Raw genomic sequence first — 11,571 nt, forward strand, 5'->3', positions numbered from 1 at the left:
GGAGGCAGAGATGTGGGGGTAAAGAATTGATGGCTCCTAGGCTGTCTTCATTGCCAGCTTTTCTTGAGCTTCAGGCCAAATTGCCAAATAAGTTCTTACATGACAGCCACAACTGACTTTTCTGCAGAAAGCATGTAAAACTCATTGCTCCCTTTCCACTTTTTCCCCATTTACATATCTTCGCATGCTCATGCACGTACCCAGAAATGCCTCTTATCTGATGGTTCCTTCTGTTTTTCTAGCTCCCTTAATCAGCAGCCAGCTGCTTAGCCAACCTTGGAAAGCTATTGTCACCTCCATCACAATACAAACACCCAAATGTTTTTAAGGCTCTTCACTATTTTATCTTTAAATGTCATAAATACTTTATTTTGATTCCCTCTGTTACCTCATAGTTAAGGACTATCTTGCCCAAACTCGTGGAGTAATAGCCTCCTGCTATCCTTATCTCTACTCATGTCTTCAAATCTGGCCCCTCCATTTTGCGGTCGGTTATTTTTCTAAAGGTACAAGTAATGTCAGTCCCTAACATACAGCATATTTTCACTAAATATATTATTTCTGGCCTAGAATTCCATAGATTCCCATTGCCCATATTACAAAATTCAAATTCCCTAGTATAACATTAAATCTGGTGATCTGGGCCCACTCTACCTTTCTGATGTTACCTCCCCCTATTACCCTCTCTTTCCCCCAAGTATAATGTGCTTAAGCCACAATAGTTTATTAACTGTTCCTGAACGTGTTCTCACCCTTGTTCATGTATTACAGGGCTCCTTCTATCTGAAATAATCTTGCTCTCCTGACAAAATCCTAGTCACCTTTTAATACCTAGTTCAGGTGTCATCTAGGTAAAGATTTTTCTAACTCCCCAGACAGAGCGGCTGCCTAATCTGGGCTTCCATTTAATTGTCTAAAATGTCATGGGCTTTGCATTTGTCTTCCTGTTTAGACCTGTTCTCAGATATAAAGTGTGTATCATTATTTTATCAAGGTTTAGCATATAATTACTAAATGTTGCAGTAATGAAGGCCAAAGAGGAAGAAGAAAATGCAGTTGGAGGTGGTGGGTAGATGAGACATTATCCAATCAAGCGGTTTAATTCCCTTTCATATTCTGCTTTCCCTGCCATTTCAGGAAACCCATGGCCTGTTGCACTAGAACTAATACTAGAGATCTAAAGACTCATGGGAGGAGAAAATATAGTATAATGATCAAGAGCAATATCTCCAGAGCCATGCCTGGATCTGTGGACCCTGGATAGTAACCTTTCTGATCACCGCCTTCCTCGTTGTACACTAGGGATAATGAGTGACAACTTTATAAGGATATTATGTGATTCAATAGGTTAGTTTCTAGGGTGTTTCAACACACTGTTTTGCCACCTAGTAGTCACTATTAGAAGAAAGCAGCAATTAAAGCTTACAGGCATCTTTTTCCAACACCTAAAAGGTACATGTCCCTCTAAGTCTCTTATAGAGAAACTGATGTGGCTAAGACTTGCCTATGGGAAGTCTGACCTAGATTCACGTAGCCTGCAGAAACGTACCCGTTCATCCATGAGACTAAATTCAAATCTCGCGAAAATAAAAGGTTATGGTCAACTCTAATGACTTATTTATCCAGGTTTACTCAGCAGTAAGGGAAGTCCAATAACCAGGTGACTATGGAGAGAGATGACGTCACGTCCCAGGAGGTGATCCTGTCACAAGGCCACGCCTACAGCTGGCCGCCCGGCCAGTGAACGAGGGCGCTAGCGCAGTAAATCCAGAACCGGGAAGCAGACGCCTGCGCAGACCGTCCGCTCCCCGCCGGGTCTCTGAAGGCTGCGCCAGCGCAGTTCGGAAAGACCGAGCAGAAAGTGCGCCTGCGCAGTCGTGGCCGAGGGGCCTGCGGCGGTAGCGGCGATGGAAGCCGCTGAGCTCTTGGACGAGTTAGTGTCCGCCGAGGGCCGAAACCGGAAGGCGGTGCTGTGCCGACGTTGTGGCTCCCGCGTGCTGCAGCCAGGGACCGCTCTCTTCTCCCGCCGACAGGTAGGGGGGCGCGGCGGAGGCGGTTTACGCCCCGCACGCTTTCCCGGGGGCCGCGGGGGCCGGAGTCCGAGTCGCCGCGCCTCGGTTTCCCGGGCGGGACCGCGCCCCTCGCGCGGCCCTGGAGCCCCGGAGCCCTGGAGCCCTGGCCGCCGGGAACCCAGCGCCGGCGCTTCCGCCCCGCCTCGCCCAGCCGTGCGTCGGGGCCCGGCGTGCGCCGCGGGACGCTCCCCTCCGCGCGCGAGCCGAGGGCCGCCCCGGGCCGAGTGGTCCCGTCTCTGCCGGGCGCCTGCCCGCCGCGGAAGGGGCTCCAGAGGCCGCGCTGCTGTGGGGGCCGCGGCCGAGTAACTCCCGGAGCCCGGGCGCCCTACCCTGGGACTGGAAGCCGCCGCTCCCCGGACGAATCATTTCAGGCGGGTAGATACCTGTCTGAGGTCCTGACCATCAGGGAAGGAGTTGGGGGGGAAAATTCACATTGGTAAACTTTTAATTGAGATGTAACGGGCCCACAGGAAAGTGCAATCTCATTCCAATCGTGTGTGTACCCTATCACTCAAAATTATTTCTCGAAATATGTTCTGTCCCCAGGACCTTCACCTTGGGAATTACGCTGCAACATCAGAATTCTGGGGGGACACAGACATTCCGTCTGTAGCATGATGCTAATGTCATCTAGGGCGGAAGCCAGGGATGGATGTTAAGCGTGCTGCAGTGCATAGGACAGCCCCCCACAACAGAGTGTCCCGCCCAAAATGTCAGTAATACCAAAATTGAGAAATCATGGCCTAAAGCCCGCGAAGCACTCATATTTATAATCCCAGTTGATCATATGAAATTACTAGTATTTGTTGTTTATGCCACTGGACTATGTGATCCTATGTCCGATCCACTTCTGTTTCTCCAACACCTAGACTGTGCATATAAGTAAGACCCTAATAAATATTTGGATTTAAATAAATTAATGAATAAAGGCATTAAATCCAGTGTAAATAATGGGTTCACGTGAAGGGAATGAATTAGTATTTTCATTGTTACCTTCCTCCACTATTTGGGCAGCATGTGTTTGTGTTCTTTTTAGGTCATACAAATGGTCTTGCATATAAAATGTTCATACCCCTGACTTCTACTTCTTGAAATCTTACCTTAAGTATGTGGCAGAGGAGATTATCATTAAGCTGATGTTTCATAGCTGTGAGAGAAAGTATGGTACCCTTGAAGAACCGAAAAGTTCAACTTGGCCAGACACAGAATGTAGTGAAAGTGGCAAGAAATGAGGCCAGGTGGAGTGAACAGTGATTGGAATAGAGGAGGTGAGGGAGCTCTGGGGATGACTCCTCCCCACAGGGGGTAGAAGCCCATGAATGGCAGTAGGATGAGGAGTCAAAGGGAGACAGAGCCAGGTGCCAGTCAGCTGTGGGAAGGGCATAGTGACCAGGCCACCTCAAGTGACCGCGGGTCGGGGGGTCGCCAGAAGGCAAAGGAGCAAAATGATGTAGGAGTAATAATCTGGGAGCAAGTACACTGCTTCCATCTCCAGATCCTGATGCACGTGCAGTGTCAGATGGGCAGACCTGGGAGCTGCTGGTGGTGTCCTCAGCAAGAGCCTTACTTCCATGAAGACACAGAGGAAGGAGGCACTCCCCAGGGAGTTTGAGAATGTAGGAAAAGGGAGATGACATTATAGAAGAGCATTGTTTTGATATCAAAATTAAAAAAAAGAACATTGCTTACATTTTTTGGAGGAGGCAGTGCTGACAGGAGAGGGCAGTGGAAGATGGGCTCATGAGAAAGGCCACCTTTAGCAGTGTTTGCATAGGAACGTGAGAGCAGAGGACCTGAGGGCAGTAAACAAAAAAAGTTCCTTCTAAACCTAGACATGCACTTAACATACAACCCAGCAGGTGCATTCAGGGCCTTTTTTCTCCGGAGAAGTAAAAACGTAGGTTCACACAAAAACCTGTGCATGAGTGTTCATTGCACCTTTTTTGTAATAGCCAAAAACTGGGAGCAGCCCAGGCGTCCTGAGTAAATTATACCATGGAATGAACAAAGTAGAATAAACTGTTGACACACAGAGCTTGGCTCAATCCTCAGGGAATTATGCTGAGGGGGAAAAAGCCAGTCCCACAAGATAGCAGACCATATGATTACATTTATTTGACATTTTTTAAATTTAGGCAAAGGAGAACAGATTAGTGATTGCCAAGGGTCAGGAAATAGGGGCTAGGGGGCTGCTGGTGAGTGTGGTTGTAAAAGGGTAGCATGAGGGATCCTTGTGGTGATGGAGCCATTCAGCCCATGACTGGTGATGGCTGCATGAACTTACACAGGTTGAAATTAATAAAATGATATAGAACTACATACACAGAAATGAGTACAAGTAAACTGGAAAAAAACGAATAAAAATCAGTGGATTTTATCAAGGTCGGTCTCTTGGTTGTTATAGTGTACTACAGTTTTGCAAAATGTTTCCATTGGGGCAAACTGGGTAAAGATACATGGAATTTCTGTATTATTTCTTCATATAGAAAAAGCAAATTTTGTATCTGTATATATCTGTATCTTCACTACATGTGAACCTACAATTACCTCAAAAAAACTTTAAAACTGATTTTAAAATCAGGACATGATGCTAAGTGAAATAAGCCAGTTACAAAAGACAAATACTGTAGAATTCTACTCTTGCAGTACAGAGAATCGTTAGATTCATAGAGGCAGAAAGTAGATGATAGTTGCCAGGAACTGGAGAGTCGTCTAACGGGTGCAGTTTTAGTTTGGGAAGATGAAAAAGTTCTGGACATGGATGGTGGTGGTGGTTGTACAACACATGAATGAACTTCATGCCACTCAACAGTACACTTAAAAGTAATTTAAGTGGTAAATTTTATGTTATGTGTACTTTATCACAACAAAAATTCAGGAATCAAAATGGCACATGCATCTCAACTATCTTACACAGTGTTCTTCTAGTAACTGATGGCTACCTAACAAGTCACCCCCAAAACAATGACTTAAAACAATGATGTATTTTGCTCACAGATACGGGGGTTGACTGGGCCTGGCTGGGCAGTTCTCATTTGGGGTCTCTCATGTGACAGCAGGCAGAGGCCTGTGGGCTAGGAAGGTTCAAGCATTGAGCATGGAACAGGCTTTGGGGGCATCTCCGTCTTCATTGGCTCTCCCCACATGGTCTCTGCGTCGTGGCCTCAGGGTAGCCAGAGTTGTTAATAGTAGCTGAAGTCTCGGCAGAGCAAGTGTGCCAAGAGGAACCAGCATGGCCTTTCTAACCCGGCCTGTCACTCCTGCTGCATTGTGTCCATCCAGGCCCTCACGGTGACCTGCCCAGGCTTGAGGGGAGAGGCATGGATGCCATATCTTGGTGGAAGGATGGCCAGAGAATCTGTGGACATGTTTTAGAACTGCCACAAGTCCTCACAGAAGGGGGGAAATTACAAAAAAGTTACCAGAAGTTTACTCTGTATTCAGTTTTTATTCTCATCATACTCTAGCATGCTTGCCAAGTTTTCTCTGTTGAGAATGTATTTATACAGAGAGAAAATAATTTTTAAAAGGGTACTGTTCACAGTTCTTGGGAAAGCAAAAGGAATTCGGCTAAGACATTAGCAGGTGCTCAGTGGGTTGTCGTGTCTGCATGTCTCTGAGGAGCCTGTGCAGGGTTAGGGGTACTGTCTGGGGTCCCGACAGCAAAGCTGGTCTACTGGTCAGGCATCTAAAACTTGAGTCTCCAGCCAAGTTAGCTGCCTCAGATTGGATAGTAATATCTTGATGTCCACCCCAGCAGTCTCTCCAGAAAGCCTCATTGTATTCCAAAAGCTACATCCCATCACCAGACCCTAGCAGCTGTCTTTGGCATTGTGGTGAATAGGTTGAGATCCATGCATAGGTACACATATGCTATGTGTAGGCATAGTCTCGTGGGTCGATTTACAGAGTTTAAATAAAAACAAAATGTGGTGGAATAGAGGGAACAGAACCCAGAATGACCCTTGAACTAATGATTAATAATAGTATTTCCCTTAGATCATTATTCAGATGAGATGCAGAGGCTGCGTTCTGCACTGTCAATGGGAACAGGGCCAGGGAAGCGGGCCAGTATTGTTGACTCCTGAGGGCTGACGCTTAAGTAGTCTTTCATTTCCTCCCCCTGCGTTTCACTCCCCTACATTTGGTTCAGATAGGACTTCAAACCTACAATATAGGCGATAGGTAAGAAATATTTTGGGGGACGTGTAATTTTGTTACACTTAGGACTAGAATCCAGGTTCCCTGGTTCCTGAATTTTTATTCCTAACTCTTTCTGTACCTCTGCCTGTTCCCATTTTCATTAGAGTTAAACAAAGCATTAAGGACCAGCACAGTGAGGCCATCCTATTGTAGTAGAGTCTGGGGAGGCACTGAAAGTGCATCATGGGATGGAAAATAAGTATATTGGGAGCAGCCGTAATGATGAGGAGCAGAAGGGTCACAAGGTTTGCTGGTATTTCTCAGCAGTCGGGGACAGCTAAGGCTGTGTAGACTAACTGTATGGAAGAAATGGACTCTGTGTGTGGGTTCCAAAGGCTTCCTCCGAATGACTGGGAAGGCATGTTGATGAACAGGTACAAGGAATCCAGGGATAATATTCTAAATTCTAGAACTAGATTTTCCTTTTTAATGTTCCTTTTGTAGGATAAATCCAGCACATTCATTACAGTGGAATAGAGCAAAGCCAGATATCCTGTGTTTATTCTTTTAACAACTATTTGTCTTCCTGATCTATATCAGTTGCTGCTCTCGGCACTGGGGGTGTAGCAATGAGCAAGGAGGGTGAGTGCCCTGCCTGCCCTGGGCTTACATTCTGGCGGAGGAAGACCCGTGGTGAACAACTAAACCCGTAAATGAATAAGATGATTTCGGAGAATAAGAAGTAGAAAATAAAGAGGGGGGTGGTGACACAAGGAAACTTCTTGGGGTAATGAATATGTGCATTACCTTGATTATAGTAATGTTTCATTGCTGTACGTGTGCCAAAATGATCAAATTGTACGCTTTAAGTACTGCTGCATATGTGCCAGTTACCTCAGTAAAGCCATTTAAAAAAATAAAAATACAGTGGGCAGTATGGGGAGCGAATTCAGATTGTGTGGTTAGGGAGCACCTCCTGGGAGGTTACGTGTGGGCTGAATATCAAGGAGCTGGCCTTGCCGAGATCTGAGGGCAGAGCGCATTTACCCTGTTGGAGGAAGGAAGAAGGGAATGTGGCTGGAGCATAATGAGCTAAAGTGGTAAAGCCCTGTTACCACGGCGACCAAAGTTCCTTCTTCACGTCTCTCAAGAACCAGGGCACGGACCAGAGGCAGCAGAGCAGCCACCAGCATCCTGCTGTGTTCCCCACTGACAGGGCACCCACCTCATCCCGTTCTGACTCCCAGAAGCTGCTAGGGAGCAGTGTGAAGTGTGAGCGGAATGGAGGCGCTGATGTGACGGGGCCAGTTCAGCTTTTGTCTTTATGTTCTCTTCCGCTGCAGCTTTTCCTTCCCTCCATGAGAAAGAAGCCAGCTCTGGCCGATGGCAGCAGTCCTGACGGCGATCTCCTCCAGGAGCACTGGCTGGTTGATAACATGTTCATCTTTGAGAACGTGGGCTTCACCAAGGACGTGGGCAACATCAAGTTTCTGGTCTGCGCAGACTGTGAAACCGGACCAATTGGCTGGCATTGCCTAGATGACAAGAACAGTTTCTATGTGGCCCTGGAACGGGTTTCCCATGAGTAACTGAGGGGAGGGGGCCTCAGCTCCATCCCGACTATAAAAGCTACTTCCCTCAAGAACTGGCATTTAACCTGGTATAACTGGTCTGCTGCGCCTCCTCTGTGCAGATAGAAATCATGAGTATGGGCTCGTCCAGGTGAACCTGAAGAGGGCTAATCCTGTTTCCCCAGAGCCTCAGGTGCAGGCCTCTCACGTGGTGTGCTGTGCCACATTACCCAGTCTGCGCTTTCCCCCAGGTTTAAGGCACTGGGGCACTCGCACAGATCTGTTCTCATCGCAGCATTCTGCCTGGGCTCTCTTTTACCCGGGGGCTCTCTTGTTTCTTGCTCTGGAAGAGCTGTGTTCAGCTTCTAGCCACGATGACACATGATAAATGACGCTCCTGTGCCGATAGTTAAAGTTCACCTTTTTCTCTCTCAAGAAAGCATATGCGTGTCTGAGAGTGACTTCATTGTGTGGCTAAACTTTACAGTAATTTATTCTTTTTAAAAGTAATGCATTTTAAAAATTCAGTATTTAAAACTATTATCAGAAACACATTACTTTGGACATACCTCTAATACCGTGTTTGAGAGCTTCTGCTCTAGGCTGATAGTGACTTTTTACTGTGAAGATGAACACGGCCCCTCTTCCCTTCAAATCTGGATATGGTTCTTTACATTAGCTCCTCACTGCTGTAGCCTGTAAGTTAAGAATCAAATTTGCAACCCTATCTGGCAGCCACTCCACGGAAAACTCAGCTCTGGCTGTTATCCCAGGATCTCTGGAATCAGGGCGGAGGGTGTGGAATATAGGAGGGATTGGCCTTTGTCACCATCTCCATGAGTATATAGGTTTATCTCGTCTGAACAAGTGACTCTTCCTTTGTTCTTAGGACAGGCTAATGGAGAGTGTCAACATTTGCTGAACCTACCGGGCATGGTTCTCAGAGTCGAGGTTCAGCTGGAATCTCTGTACCAGCCCAGAATACAAACTTTCCATCCAGAGGCCCCTATTTCTATAACTGTGGAGTTGCTTTAACAGCAAATTTAATTGTTCAAAATGATTTGCAATTGTTGTCATTTCTCTTCTGAAATGACTCCCCATCCTAAAAGGGATCTGTATAGCCAGGCGTCACATATCCTTCTGTCATCCGTACCTCTAAGATTCAGGAGACCTTAGAAGTCAAAGAAGGACTAATAGAGACTTTCCACTCTGCAGTCTATTCCTTTGCACCGTTTTCTGGTTGCTTCCTCCTTCCTTCTCCCTAGAACTTCCTCTAAGGGCTCCCCAGCAAAGGTGGAGCCTCGGGCATGGTTTGGCAACCAGAAAGGTGGCTTCCTTCCCAGGTCGTAGCCTCACGAGCTCTAGTAGAAAACGAGAGAACTGTTTTCCAGGCAGACGGTCCAGTGTCCATGATTATGGCATTTGCAGAAAAGCATCTGTGAGAATTATCCACTCAGGTCAGAAGGAACAAAACCAAGTAGATGCCTCTGGGGGCATATGGCCCCTCCTCTCACAAGCCAAAACCTAGGCAAAGCAGTTTTTAAATTAGGCTCTGACTTTGCTTTTTTTTAATCACAAAAATAATACACGTTCACTGAAAATAAATACAAAAATGGGTATAAAATTGTTTTAAATCATATTTCCACCCCCCAGAACTTGCCAATGGTAAAGTGTATATCCTTCTCAAAGTTTTTTTATGTGTATACTTAAATATGGCCTTTTAAAGCAAATATGAGGTCATACTGTACTCTTTTATAACTTGCTTTTTCCATTTAACAAAATACTGACTTCCCAGGTCAATAGATATCCATCTATGTACACTGCTGTTTTTAGTACTGTGTTGTATTTCTGTACCATAATTTATTTAAACAATCCACTATTAGATTGTCTCCAGTTTCTTACAATGTGATATAATATGCAACCTTACAATTAAGTCTGTATACATGTTCTTAATTATTTCCTTGGCATCCATTATTAAAAGTGAAATTGCGGGGTATGCATGTTTTTAAGACTTTGCTGTATTGACAGATGTTCCTCAAACACAGCTGTTTTTGAGGAAACACACCCTCCTCCAGCAGTGTAATAGAACACTCATGTCTCTGGACCCTTTCTCACACTGGGTACTTATTACCATTAAAAGGATATTTTGCCACTTTAGTAGGAGAAAAAAATAGTATCTCATTGCTTTTCATTTGCATTTACTTTATTTCTAATGAAATTCTTACATACTTACTGGTCATTTGTATTTCTTGTTTTGAGAACATAGTCATGCTAGTAGCCAAAATTACCAAGTTATTCTGCCTTTTCAGTTTGACTTGAAAGAAATAAAGGCACTTAAACAGTAGAAAATAGATTCATGCGTGTGCTTGGGAAGAATATATAATTTGAAAAAGCAGAGAAAAGCTGAATCTGAACCTTAGGGTTTATCTTGAGGTCTGTCAACTAATCACCTAGTGTCTGCTATAAAAGGAGAATGTCGTATCTTCATTCCCTTTACACATACTAGGCTCTCAGTGAAGACTTCTGAATCGGGGAACTGCTGTTTGCCTCAGGTAGGTAGAGGTGACCCATGCTTGCTGCCCTGGGTGTAGAGACCTGCAGTTCCTGTGGGGGGGAGCAGTTGATTCTTCCAGGGCCTAATTGTGTCTGCAAAATACTTTTTTAAACACAGAATCAAAGGTGAACAATCATTCCTGACATTTACACATTGTTACTGTGGTGTGTATGAGGCTATCCAAGTAACTCGGACATATAACTAATGAGGATTTTGCTCCTGGTAATGGGGATAGGTAATTTGGACTGAACTTCCCACTGAGGGTCACTTAGAAGGGCTGGACAAAATATTTTTAAAACCTGAAGGCATCAGAGAGCTAACATGAGTTTGAAGAATTACTGGATCAAGACCACTGTGAAGATGGAGGCCCTGGAAGGTGGGTCACTGTTCTCCCAGGGGCATTGCTGAACCTCAGATGCTCATGGGTGATTTTGACAGCCTTTCAGACGTAGGGATAGGGGACAAAGCCTGTCAAAGAGCAGTAGGCCTGATAAGTGACTCTCACTTTGGGTTGAAGCCCTCAGTCCTTTGCACCTCAGGAATACGAGTGAACCAGCAGTAGGAAATAGAAAGGCTCTCTCAGGGGGCTGCAGCTCAGCTTCCAATTATCTCAATCCTTGAAATTAGATTTAGATGTTCCCAGAGTGGTAGTTTCCCCAAACCGGTGCCATATGCAAACAAAATCCCTCTCTATAGAGGAAAATATCGCCATCCTCAACTTCAAATTGTTTTTACAAACAATTTTGCTAATATAGTATCCTGAATGCAGTAAAATGTAACCAAGCATATGAGACAAGATAATAAAACCAGTAAAACAATAGACAAGGAAATAGGCCCATAGAGGCTAGAGACATGAGCTATCAGACATCTCAGACATCGACTGTAATATAACCTCACTCTGTTTAAGGAGATATGCAAGTTTTGGGAATTTCAGCAGATACATGGACATGAAAAAACACGTGAATTGTAGAATTTAAAAAAGTCTAATAACCAAGAATTCAGTGAAAGATTTTTTAAATTGAAGTATTGTTGATACACAATCTTACATTGGTTTCAAATACACAGCACAGAGCTTCGGCAGTTACCATATTATTAAAGGCCCCCCACCCCCAGTGCAGTTACTGTCTGTCAACATAGATGTTACAGAATCACAGTGGAAGGTTTTAATAGCAGATTAGGCACAGCTGAAGAGAACTAGAAAACAGCTCCCAATCACTCCTAACAGATTTGC

The 11,571-nt window shown here is 45.0% G+C and overlaps 1 protein-coding gene across 1 annotated transcript; it reads left to right on the forward strand.

The window, feature by feature from the left end:
• The first annotated feature begins 1,666 nt into the window (after nt 1-1,666).
• On the forward strand, nt 1,667-10,135 carry RABIF (RAB interacting factor). Its single transcript, XM_017659109.3, has 2 exons — nt 1,667-2,033; nt 7,559-10,135. Exons 1-2 carry the CDS (start codon nt 1,908-1,910, stop codon nt 7,802-7,804), a joined length of 372 nt encoding a protein of 123 aa, XP_017514598.1. The 5' UTR covers nt 1,667-1,907; the 3' UTR covers nt 7,805-10,135.
• Nucleotides 10,136-11,571: the final 1,436 nt, after the last annotated feature.

This window comes from Manis javanica, chromosome 11, assembly GCF_040802235.1.
Source record: "Manis javanica isolate MJ-LG chromosome 11, MJ_LKY, whole genome shotgun sequence".
Taxonomy (NCBI): Eukaryota; Metazoa; Chordata; class Mammalia; order Pholidota; family Manidae; genus Manis; species Manis javanica.